General features: G+C 36.1%; 1 protein-coding gene across 1 annotated transcript in view; it reads right to left on the bottom strand.

The window, feature by feature from the left end:
• The window catches only part of MIB1 (MIB E3 ubiquitin protein ligase 1), a 56,513-nt gene that overhangs the window by 27,502 nt on the left and 15,319 nt on the right, over positions 1–13,692 (bottom strand). The window contains exons 6-12 of the mRNA XM_060775157.2: positions 12,705–12,909; positions 11,052–11,235; positions 9,019–9,163; positions 7,588–7,721; positions 6,000–6,107; positions 5,099–5,296; positions 2,938–3,089 (exon numbers count right to left, since the gene is read on the bottom strand). Coding sequence (XP_060631140.1) covers positions 2,938–3,089; positions 5,099–5,296; positions 6,000–6,107; positions 7,588–7,721; positions 9,019–9,163; positions 11,052–11,235; positions 12,705–12,909 — 1,126 coding nt within the window. The remainder of the gene's footprint in view (positions 1–2,937; positions 3,090–5,098; positions 5,297–5,999; positions 6,108–7,587; positions 7,722–9,018; positions 9,164–11,051; positions 11,236–12,704; positions 12,910–13,692) is intronic.

The raw sequence follows: 13,692 nt of genomic DNA on the forward strand, positions 1-13,692 counted from the left end.
ATCACTGTGAAGAACATCCAGCAGCAAAAAGTACTACACCGAATTAGGTTAAAATGATAGTGGTACTTTGGTAGGATCACTACCATAATAATTGTGGGCAAACAGCCCTTCAATCTGCCTATAAACCTGTGGTACCCCATGAATCTCATTGGGTTTACTTAGGTAAAGAATACTCAGAGGTTTTTCTAATTCTTTATTCTGAAATATAGCCTACAGCACTTGGTATTCACTGGTAGTCTCCCATCCAAGTATTAACTAGGATCCTACCTTGCCTCTGAGATCAGATGGGATCTCGTGAGCCTTCAGGATATTTAGGCCATCATGATGTTACTGCTCATTTAAGGTAATTGTGTAAAAAAAACAACAACACCTATATGCATATTGGGCTCCACCAGACCAGTTTGCACCTGCATTTATTAACACATACTTCTCATGCAACCCTAAATCCGTTCCAGAGCATTCCTCAACTATCTAAAGTACACCTGGCAGTCTGAAGAGAATAAGGACTTCATTGCAAATCAATAGTATCAAATAGAATCCTTAGATATTAATCACCAGTCAATGCTATTGCTCTCGTGCAGATGTGAGAAAAGATAAACCAAGTAATGCGTTTATGATGACTAGGAAAAGATTTTTAGACAGATAGGAGGCATAGAGATAGAGATAGGGAAAAATTGTAACAGAGAGGACAATCAGACAGGGAAAAGAGCTGAGTAAGGTTTGGGGGAGTTAAGAATGATCAAACAGTTCAGGAGTTAATGTGTGATCTTGCCAGAAAGATGAAGAATACTTGAGTTTTAACTAGGTATCATTTTGGTGCCTAGTTAAGTCCTGGCTCTTACTCAGTTTTTCAGCTTTTACTGACCCTTTATTACCACTGTTTTTATTGGGCTGTTATACTATTTTTATTTACTGACCTCAACTGATGGGGGTAGATCTAAATATATTAAATAAGTGAGTAAATGAACAAATGGTGCAGTGGGTTGTTGTAGGTTTTCGGGTTGTATGGCCATGTTCTAGAAGCATTCTCTCTAGACGTTTCGTCTGCATCTGTGGCAAGCATCCTTAGAGGTTGTGAGGTTTGTGCAAATACAAATGGTGCAGTATTTGCAGTGGTGTGAGCATTGGCCTATGGCTCCAAGGAACAGGATTCAAATCCCTGCTCTGTCAGGGAACCCCCTTGAATAACCTTGAGCAAGTCATACTCTTTTAGCCTCAGGAGAAGGCAAAGGCAACTTCTTCTGAACAAAGGTTGCCAAGAAAACCCCATGAGATGTTCACCTTAGGGCCACTATAAATAAAAAATAACTTTAAAACACATAACAAACAAAAGGCATTTGTTTTTTTGGTTTTGTTTTGGGGTTTGTTTTTTTTGGTTTTGGGGTTTTGTTTTTGTTTTTTTGCTAATTTTGAGAACCAACCAAATCACAGACAGACTGCGGTATCCAATCTCAGCTGAAAGCGCGATTCATAATTCATCAGCTGAGTGCAATATCTGGTTTGTCAATCCAGCATCACATCACATAATAACTGATTTTTTTAATCAATTGGCTGCCATGTTTAAACTGACTGTCCCCAATTATGGCCAAATTTCAAATACATATTCTGCATACAGCTTGTTCAGCTCCAGGGATAACAGTATATTCGTTTCAGGCGAAAAGGTTCTGTCTGTCTACCAACGAACTATAAATGACACATTCTTAGCAATACTCTAAATTCAGTATGATTCAGATTCAGTCCCGACTCTGCAATTGGTTGTGTAGCAGAAGTAGTCATCTACAGCTGACTTTCTGCACTGGTAATGCAAAAATGCCTATATGAAATATGAATCTTTCATGTTAACACTAGAAGAATGATAAGCTAGGGACACTGGTAAGTGGCACACTTAAGTGCTCTGGTCAATCAACAGCGTACAAAAAACAAACAGTAGCATTGGAGTACATTAGAATAGCTGTACAAGTTAAGCATCTTTTATCCAAAATACTTGGGACCAGAACTGTGTTGGGCTTCAGAATTATTTTGGATTTTGGAATCCCCGTATTTGCATAAACAGTATGTACATAATGAGATATTTGGAGATGAGACCAAGTTGAAATATGAAATTAATTTATGTTTCATATACATCTTAAACATATAGCCTGATGGCAATTTTATAAAATATTTTTTAATAATTTTGTAAATGCAGTCAAGTTTGTGCACACTGAAATATCAGAAAGCAACAGTATCACTATCTCAGACACTCACATGGACAATTTTGGATTGTGGAGTATTTTGGATTTCTGCATAAGGGATACTCAACCTGTATTATGTGGATTAGGTTCTATATCTATATTCCCACTGAGAGGGATAGATAGTCTGACACATCTCAGTGGTCCCCATGTTATGGATGGCCTTTGTTATGTCACTGGTCTCTTGAACAACAGCCCAATATCTTAACCATTACAAGGAAATGCCACTTTGTGCAGCTGTGTAATAATTGTAGCCATTGTTTTGCAAAAAAAAAAAAATTACATATGGAAGATCTTTCACCATATTATAGTAATTCTCTCTATAATCTTTCACTATTTAATCTAGTAATAAGAAATGCATCAATAAGAAAAGAAATATGAAGCTTAAGACACAGAAATTTGTTATCAAAACAATTTACAAATGTTACAGCCAAAGAAAGATATACCAATATTGCGCCATATAATAGCCATCACTACACAGCCCACCGAGAAAGGATGATAATGGCATGAAAAGCCATTACCTATTACAATTATTTATCTAATTCTAAACCAAAGTATTCACCACATGCAACATTCTTTGATGCTAATATTAAATACACACCAAGGAACAGAAAAACTACAATATTTGAGTTGTCTTCTCCATAATTGTTTTTGTTCCTAGTAGCTACTTCGTTTACCAAATCTCAGGAAGAAGAAATGTGTACAATACCTTGGATTCCCTCTCAGGGCTGCATGGTGGAGAGCGTTAAATCCATTGTTGTTTGTAATAGTAACATCTGCTCCAGCTTCTAGAAGTACTGCCAAGATGTCATCACGCTTTTTGCTTATTGCATCATGAAGAGGTGTATCACCCTCAGAGTCCTGAAATAGGCATTAATTAATTATTTTTAAAACTTATTCTCAGAAAAACAATTTGCGTTTTTAAGGCTAAGTTTCTTCATTCAAGTTAAATATATTCCCTTGGATAAACCCTTGGGTAAGCGTTATTATAAAACATAAAGCACATGTTTCATTCAATCAAAGCAAGACAAATTTTGACTTTTGACAGAATACTGTAATGCACGTATATTCGAAATAGTGAACTACTGTGTCTTCACAGAAAGTGCCTGCTGAAATGAAACAGATATGGGTGAAGGTCTACTCTGGTTCTCCTTTTGATGTGACTCATTTAAAATGTGCAAAATTACCAATTAACATAGTGGAGAAAAGTCAAGATTTTGAAACTGAAAGTATGGGAGAAATCACAACAGTGTTTTGAAAGTTCAGTTCTTTCAAAGTCTCTGAAGTCCTGGCAGCTAAGTTAGAGCTGCCACCTGTTTTTTCTAATAGGTGCCTCAAGTTTAAAGCTACATAGCAAGCAAACACAATATTGTCCTTTCTACATGCGAACAGCATTCTAAAATTCTACTGAAATTCCCTAGTGCAGAGGCTTGTAAATTTAATTCTGTTAATATTCTGTAAAAACATCAACATTTTTGTCATACACATAATAGAAAGAGTTTGAGATCAAAAAGTTCAAGTCTGGACAAGGAAACTCATATCCTTTGAAGATGCCATCCACAGATGCATGTGAAACATCAGGAGAAATTGCTGTTAGAACACAACCATATAGCCCGGAAACCACACAACACTACACTAACATTACTATCTAAACCCTGGGTACATTCTTGCAAATTCATATGTGCATATACAAAATGCTATACCAATGTGTTCCATTACTACTGAATCCACCAAGAAAATACAGGTCCCTAAGATTACAAAGAATGTGTCATCTGTGATGTAAACTGAACAAAGGGGCAAATGAACTCACAATAGCAAGATCAAGACAAACCCAAGAAATGTTGGCAAGAGATCAACGTTATGGCTTTATATGCTTACAATTTCATATAAATGCACATAGCAGGATGTTACTTGCAACTATCAATTAAACAGTAAATTTGAGCAAGCTGGCAAAACCACCTGAGTATTACTTGCCTAGGAAGAATCCTAAGAAAGTCATGAGATTGCTATAAGTCGCACAGGTTACTTGAAGACATATACAAAAATAGTATATTTAATGGCAGACATTATTTATTACTTTCTTGTTATACACATACTAAAATATACCACATTTCCAAACATTCTTCAGTAATTAAACCTCAGTTGTTAAACGCAGCACCCAAACACGAATCAAGGAACATGAAAGGCATTGCAGACTACTTCAACCAGAGAAGTCAGCCATAGCAGAGCACCTGATGAACCAGCCTGGACATAGCATATTGTTTGAGAACACAGAAATGCTGGACCACACCAACAACTACCATGTCAGACTACACAGAGAAGCCATTGAAATCCACAAGCATGTGGACAATTTCAACAGAAAGGAAGAGACCATGAAAATGAACAAAATCTGGCTACCTGTATTAAAAAACTCTAAAATTACAACAGCAAAACAGCAGAGAGGAAACAACCAGGCACATCTTAACACCCCTCAACAAAAGGTTTTCCCAGGCTCAGGCAGGCTTTCAAATGCTAATGAAGGTGGTCAGCTGAAACATTCACACCTAGCTCTAGCAGAGAAGAGCTCTTTGCCCCACCCCAGCCATTCCACAGATATATAAACCCATTGTCCTAATTCCAACAGACCTCACTACCTCTGAGGATGCTTGCCATAGATGCAGGCGAAACGTCAGGAGAAATGCCTCTAGAACATGGCCCTATAACCCGAAAAAACCCACAAGAACCTAGTGATTCCAGCCATGAAAGCCTTCGACAATACATCAGTTGTTAAAGTTACTGCCAATGAGGATTGGGGGATTCTGGGAGATATTGTCCAATCAAGTAATTTTAACACATTTACACATTCAATGGCAAACAACAATGGGAGTTACCTGGAGGCTAGGATGGCAACCAAAGTCTAGTAGTGTCTTTACCACTTGGAGATGACCCTTATTCACAGCAATGTGAAGAGGTGTCTGTCTACGTTTATTGCGAGCATTGAGATCTGCACTGCCTCTGTGCAAAACCTCTATCACAGCTCCTTCATCTCCAAAAGCTGCATGATGAACAGCCCTGTCACCGTCTTTGTCCTAGAAATTAATATTCAGTAGAATTAAGCACATTACTTTTATTCTAAGCGATAGTTTTAACTTCTAAAAAATAGGAAAATGCCTTACATTCCGACATTATTAGTGTAATTAACACCCTAGTACTTCTATATTCATAAGTATATATGTGGATGTTGGAAAATGGAAAACATATCAAATACAATTTACTTGAAATTTATCTGCAGTAAAGACTGTGCCTTTTTTGTAATACCTAAATATTGCAACCAGTTGTTTTGCTGTTATAATGTTCTACAATTATACATAACAGTCTGCTCAAATTTAAAGCCAATGCATAGGAATAGCACAACCAATAAAATCACATGCTCCCCCATTTTTGTGTATTTGACATTACAAATAATTGTTGCTAATTTTCATAAATAAAATGTATAACATCAAATGTTTGGTTTATTATTCTGACATCAGAGAAAATAAATAAGTTTGCATTTAAGACAATCAGGCCACTGGTGATTAAAAATAGGGAACCAGGTCAATTCAATTGTTCAATATTCTAATTAAACAGTATCACTTATGAAAATGAAAATAAATAGGGAGATGGTAAGATTGTCCTTGTCCACAAGTTTTAAATAAATGTTTTACACGCTTTAAGTGACTGTGTTTACCAATGCTGAATCCACAATAAGTTACTTCTATTAATATTAAATTTAGAAAATAAACATTAAGATACCTCTGCTTCTACGTCCACATTTTGTTTCAGAAGCAATTTCAAAATGTCAACATGTCCATTCTGACTAGCAGCTTGCATAGCTGTGTGTCCTGCACACTGCCCATTCACCTGTAATACATGGTTAATCAAGTCAATGAAGCTTAAACACACGTGTATCATGAGAATTGCATTGTCATATATTCTAAAGGATATATTCAGTTAAACCGAGTCTTACTGAATCCCCTTTCCAGATTTCTGAAATCTAAAATACTCCAAAAAGATAGCAACACATTTGCTGTCTAACTGTTCGATGTACACAAACTTTTCTCATGCACAAAGTTATTTAAAATAATTATGTATAATACTATCTTTAGGCTATGTATGCATACGAAATATTTAGACATGGGTCCCATCTCCAAAATATCTCTTCATGTATTTATATGCATATACAGACATTCCAAAATCCAAAAAAATAATCTGAAATCCCAAACACTTCTGATCCCAAGTATTTTAGATAAGAGAAACTCAACCTGTATTGCGCTGATGATACATTTTACAAATATTTCTCTACCACAAATGTATTAGGATTCCTTTTCTCATATCTTATTCCTTTACTAACTATGCTAAGTAATATAATTGCTCCTTTTAAATATCTAGGAAGAATTTAAAAATTTGGCGGTGGAAATTTCCCTGAATGAATAATAATAATAAATCCTTCAGTATTCTAAAGTATTATTAAACACTTTATTTATAACCCACCCACTCTCCCCAGAGGGAACATGATTAGATCTGAGTAAAGCAATATCCTATTATTGTAATATAAATGTTCATTACAATTTGGACTAAAAGATATAATCCAGAGCAAGACAAATTGACTAAAATCGATAAAATATAGTCCCTTAACTCTCCTTTCCATGCCTTAACTGTGGATTCCACCATAAACATTCTTATACAGTGAACTAATTATACCAATTCTAAGTCATATTCACCCATTGGCCAAATACCAGTAATGTTCAAAGCTAATGGAAATCGTGTATAAGCAACAAAATAAAAATAAACTGTAGAATACCAAAACCATCCAGATTCTCCCACTCAGTGTCATTAACTTTCTACCCCCTCACAAGAAAAGTAGGGAAAATTTTCCAATGCAATGCAATATTCCAAAACAATATTTTCCCCATCGAAACCCACCATTTTGTGCAACTTTTTAACACGATATATACACGCACACATATACACACATATATCTCTATCTACATTTATCCCTATCTGGATTGTTATACCAGAATCAATCTTATTTGATGTCCTGAATACAGCATAAGCAATTCTTGTTATTCTTCTAAGGAGACAAGCATCAACAACCCCTAGTGCTCAATCAAAAACACACAAAAATTAATGCCAGTTCTACTCCTCCCCCCCCCCCCAAAAAAACAACAACAACAACACATCATTGCCTTTCACTTGTTGCCACAGTTCTGGTAGGAAAAAATCTGAAATACTGATCTCTCTTAGATCTCAATTATGTGTCTCGTTTCTTCAAAAACTCTTGAGTAATGCTGGAAGCTCTCAAATTCATTTTGCGTTATAAGTTAGAAAATAAAATACTCACGTCCACATCTGGTCTCTTAAGCAAGTCTTCCACTTTGGCTACATCCCCATTAGCCGCTGCTTTAACCAGTTCTTCATTAAGATCCCCAGATTCTTGAGTTTCAAACAGTTTCTTCAGTAATTGTGACAATCTCTCTGTGATTATCAAAACAAATATTATCAGAACTTGTGTACATCAATGTTATTGCACTTGAATGAAGAAATCAATATTCCAAACAGTTTTGAAAATCATTTGTGATTTGTTATTAGTGTGTAAGTAATAACTGTGTTCAGAAATGTAGAAATACTTTCCTACCGTGGAAACAGAATACATAAAGAGATGTGGGGGAGGATTCTCACAATACGATTATTTTATTTTATTTTGCTAATTTGCAGTTTGGGCAGATGAGAAAAGTTCACCAGTACATACATACAAGAGAGCACAAATATGAGATAAAATGAAGACATATGAAAATCTGTGAAAAATGCAAAAGGTCAAAATAGAGGAATGTGTCAGAAGTGATGTAAGGACTATATAACACTTCAACTGTAAGCGGGATTTGTCTATTGGAAGCAGTAACAAGTAACAAGGAAACTAGAGGGGCAAGACAAGGGGGCATGAAGTGGATACAAGAGAAAAGTAGATGAAGACTGAAAAATCAGGGGTCAAGATCTGAGAGTATAGGAAAATACTGGTAATCTCTCTATCAAAGCACTGTAGTTCTTTCAGTCATTACTCAATGAGTTCTGAATTACATGCTTCCTATCCCATCACCATTCTCTCCATGTTCCTTCTCAATGCAAATACATTTCAAACATAACCTTGATCAGAGAGGTAAAAATTCTAGAAAAATTAATAACAGAAAAAATGCAACTTTTCCTCTCCATATCACCCCAAGGATATGGACATCTAGAAGGTAAAACAAAATAGTTTTGTAGGGTTTAAGGCTTTTCAACTTTTGCAGAGGTTCTGTGCCCCAAACCCAGTAAATCTGGAGTCTACTATATAATATTCAAACTATCCAGAAGTTTTTATCTGTCTCAGACTAAAAATCCAAAAAAGTGAACAGAAATGTTTAGTGACAATATGGGTTGACATATAGAAACTGTATTATATACTAACAATCTGTCTTTGCCCTTTTGAAGCAGCTTGCAATAACACAAAAAATAGTTGAAATGTGCAGCTTTCAAAATTAATTAGAAATATCCGTATACTAATAATTCCTTCCAATTAATTTCTCAACGTATGAAGTACGCAACTACCTTTTCACTAATTCAAAGAACTGAATTTTTAAAATGAATTTTGTTGTTTTTTGGTTGGGGTTTTGTTTTTGTTTTTTGCATTAAGGAAAAGTTTCTGGAAGTTTAACAAGATACTTTTTGTTGCATGTTATTATCTTAAAGACATTTTAAAAATTTCAAGTCACAAAGAGGGAATAAGATTCTAACTTACCACCAGATGCATTGCTTATAGCAGAGCCTGCTGATGCTACTTTTGACACAGCTGCTGGATTATATGTCCAAGAAGTTCCACAAACCTCTACCTTTAAATCACTGTCTGAATAGATCTGCTGGACCCTTCCAACTTTACCTAAAGTCTAAAGACAGATTCCAACACATATGATTTTGAAAAGCTGGATAACTACACTAATCTGCACTAATGTTGACACTTTTTTCTCTAGTTTGGCCAGGTTCTCCAGTTTGGTCAAGCTATTTATTCATTATATTTATTTATATCCCTTTTTTGTCTTCATACAGAGACTCAAAGTAGCTCACAATTAAAAGCAAGGTAAAAGCTAAAAAGCTGTGTTGTGTGTAATTTTATAATAAATGTGCTTTTCTATTACTCATTTGTTTGGAAATACAATTTATTTTCTGATAATATCAGACATTACATAAATTATTCTGATTCACTTCCCAGATCATTTCCTTTAATGAACCATCCACAGTTGAATTTCTCTGGCAAAAATGACATTAGGATGTTTTGAGAAAATCAGAACTGTATCAGTCTTTATAAATCTTAAATCAGCAGCAAATCTGATGGGGTGGCTTAAACGGATCCTTTGTATGTTCCCTCACATTCACTCTCAGGCAGTCAAGATAGGAAGGGGATGAGGCAAAGGAGCACAATAGAGAGGGTGATGATGTGTGTTCCTCATGCTTGAAGGGGGATAAATGCAAGGATGGTGGGTGCATGTGTACATACTCATTCGTGCAGACAGGGGGTAGGTGATGGAGAACATGCGGGGGGAGGGGGGCTGGGCTTGTGGATTCTCTGGAACACCTGCTTGAGGGGCGGAGATGAGATGGACAAGAACAACCAAGGAAGAAGGGTGTGCATGTGCATTCTCTTGCATATGTACTTCCTTCCTCCTACCCTAGTGAGTGAGGCAACATGTATACAGTTGAGCCGAGCCACCCCGCAATACAGGAACATTTTTGAGGGGGAGTGATAAATATGATTTGGGGAAGCCTAAAGATATTCACAGGTTTTCCATATTTGCGGGGATCTTATACCTTAGTGGATGGAGGGCCAACTGTACTACAATAGTGTCCTCTCACACTGCCATTCCCTTTCCTTTTGTGTCATGTCTTACACTGTAAGCTTGAGGGAGGTAACTGTTTTGTTCTTTTATTTGTAAAAACTCATATACAATGATGGCACTATAGAAATAACTAATAAAAATAGTAAGACCATGTAGGTATCAAAACCAGACATGGATTTAGTACATTGAATACAAAAGGTTGGGGAGAGTACAGAATGTCTGTGTAAAACTGCAGCAATAAAGTGAAATCCTAATTTTTCAATAACTTTTCACACTACATTTATTACTTTCATCATAATAGCAATAGACGGGGAAACATTGCAAAACCCACCCACTCACCCAAAGATATAAATACATTTTTCTCTCACTGTGCCCTGTATTTATATGGAAAGAGAAATCTCTTCAATGCCCTGGCACTGCCAAACTGAATTTTGAAAGAGATCAATATGATTCTTCTCCAGCATTTCATTCAACTAATAAATAAACAAAATATCAAAACCAATAGTCCTGAAATGCTTTCATGGTTCTCTATTTACCAATGTGATGAAGTAACAAGTCTAACATTTGATCATCAAGCTTCTCTGAGCACATATTACTGGAAAAACAGTCTTCTAGCTTCATAAATTAGAACAAAACTTTATCCTAGGATGTCCCAGACCAAAACCATTAGAAAAGCATTTTAACATGAGTTCACAGGCAGGACAACTTTTAATAATTATATGTTATTTACATAAATATAGAGGCAATTTGTGAGTGGTTCACAAACCAATACAACAGTAAAATAGCAGAAATGTATCAAGTTATCAAGTCAGCTCTTCCTCTTACCACAAATATAAATTATCTAATCCATGAAATTTTATAGTTAATTTAATCATATATTAATCTGAGGCATTTTTAGTATTTTTATATCAGATAAATAGAAGTATATCTATACACTTACAGGAAGCATTGCTTCAGCCCATTCACCATGTCCTCTTTGAAGTAACTTGATTCTTTCCAAGTCATAACAAACTTGGACAAGATCACCCACTTGAAATTGTGAAGTGCCGCCTTCAGCCCCTTGAGCAGCATCTCCACTTCGGACAACATTTGCTTTGGTCAGAACAGCAGGGTTAAAGGTCCACCTAGAAAAGACGAGTAACATGAAACGTGAAGAAATGTAAAGTTTGGTATTTTAATGAACAGTATGTACTATGTAACTGAACTACGGACAGGCAATCCCCCCCCCCACCTGCCCCCGCATGCTATTATGTTATTTCACATTGAATGTTATAAGAAAAGTAAGAAGATTCAGGTTCAACATCAATTTTAAAATTGGGATCTAGGGATCCAGACAATAACAGACGGAGCAGTGTAATTTCTGAAAAAATAGTAAATACATTAAAAGGAACTGGAGTTTTGGTACTCCTGCTTGAATCATCTGGCACAATGGAATAACATACTAGTTGTGGACTACTTCTTCAGCTACTCCAAAAAGGACAAATCATGCCAAAAAATCTGTAGGGCTTTCATCAAAATAAGATCTGTATCAGAAATCTTTTAGAGTCTTCTGAGGGTTAATATGTAAATAAATAAGGAAGATCAGCAAGCTATTGTCAAAAGTTTTCTGAAATTCCAAATAAACAGAACCGCATTGATTCCTGAGTGATAACAGTAATAAGAGGACAAAGTCCCTGCCTCACCGGCTCAAGCCTGCATAATCAGTGGTAAAGTCTGTTGTACCTGGGATATTGATACTGTAAGCTGCTATGGGTTCTATGTTGGGAGAAATGTGTGATATAAATCCACCAATAAAAAAATAGGAATAAAGGAACTGCAGGCAACTTATATCTGGGTCATTATCCCTTGCTCACCCCATTTTAAAAATCTGACTAATTCATGAAAGAATAAGAAACATAGTTAGAAATTAAGAGCTAGTTCTTATAATGAAACATTAGAAAATGACCACTCAAAGATTTGAACTGGTGCTCTGCACTAGTAAATTAACACTACTGAATATAACCCAGAACATTATTGTTTATTTCCAATTCGTTTGTTTAGACCAGTGGTTCCCAATTTTTGGTCTTCAGATGCCAGAATTTCACATGCTGGCAGAGAATTTTTTGAGTTGAAATGCAGATAGAAGATCAAAGGCTGAGAATCTCTGATTGAGGCTAAAGGAAATACTTTGGTACAAAATACAACTTAAACAAAGAATTTCTTGTCTTGTATTCTATTTAAAGTTTAAAAGAACCAATTTTACTACGTTTATAGTACCTTTCTTGTTTTGGAATACAAAAGGAAACCAAGGAAAAGGGTTGCTGTAAGTTTTTCAGGCTGTATGGCTATGTTTCAGAAGCATTCTCTCCTGATATTTCGCCTGCATCTATGGCAGGCATCCTCAGAGGTTGTGAGGTCCTCTGAGGATGCCTGCCATAGATGCAGGCAAAAGGACAGGAGAGAATGCTTCTGGAACATGGCCACACAGCCCAAAAAACTTATAGCAACCCTGTGATTCCAGCCATGAAAGCCTTTGACAATCAAGGAAAAGTTTTGAACACTAACCAAACTCTAAGAAAAAAAAATGCCTCCAAAATACATGAACTTAACATACCTATTGCCACTTGGGTACTGTACAACAATGTCATGATCTTCATCTATGCCACATACTGTGCCAGTAGTAGTTAAGGTTTCAAACATTCCATCAGTCCATCCTCCATGGCCATGCTGCAAAGACTGGACAATTTCTAAGTCAAGATCAATGTTTACCAGATCACCAATCTGCAGGCCACCTGGATTCCTGTTACCATTTTGTTCACCTAAGGTTGGGGAAGGGGAGGTAAAATATGATATTTTAAATAACCCAATATACCTTATAATAAAGGAACAATAAACTCAACAAATAACAAAAAGAAACTACAAATTTGCTTATGCAGACAAACAAATTATGAGTTCAGTGAGGTAGTGTAGTTATTTATCAGAATAATGTAGCTACACGTGCAGCCAGTAAGTATTTAATTTAGATCTAACACACATATGTCATATGGACTGGAAATCTCTAGAGAGAATATAACAATTACTCTAATGTATGGCTTGCAAACCATACAGACGAATTCTCAGACTTCAATATATCTTGCAATATATAAAACTAAGAAGATACGTGCTGAATTGGACAATCATGACCTACGTTCTGTTCACAACTTATCTAATAAATTGCCTAGGTAGGTGTGCCAGCGAATGAGTAAAGATGTACCTTCGTTGCACAAACCCCAACTCCTGATATATAAAGGCTCAATGCTCCTGATGTGGAAGGTGACATACAATGATTCTGACTAGCTGCCACATATTGACCCATCTTCCATAAAGCTATCCAATCATCTTTCAAATTATCCAACTTGGAACTCAGCGCTCCATTTTAATAGAATTCTAGAATTGGAAAACACCACAAGAGCAGCGCAGTCCGACTCATGCTATGCAGGAACATACAATCAAAGAACCCCCAAGAGATGGCTGTCCAGTCTCTGTTTAAAAGCCTCCAGAGAAAAAAGACTCCCACCGCACTCCAGGGCAGCATATCCCACTGTCAAACAGCTCCTACTATC

This window comes from Anolis sagrei, chromosome 4 (genome assembly GCF_037176765.1).
Source record: "Anolis sagrei isolate rAnoSag1 chromosome 4, rAnoSag1.mat, whole genome shotgun sequence".
Taxonomy (NCBI): domain Eukaryota; kingdom Metazoa; phylum Chordata; class Lepidosauria; order Squamata; family Dactyloidae; genus Anolis; species Anolis sagrei.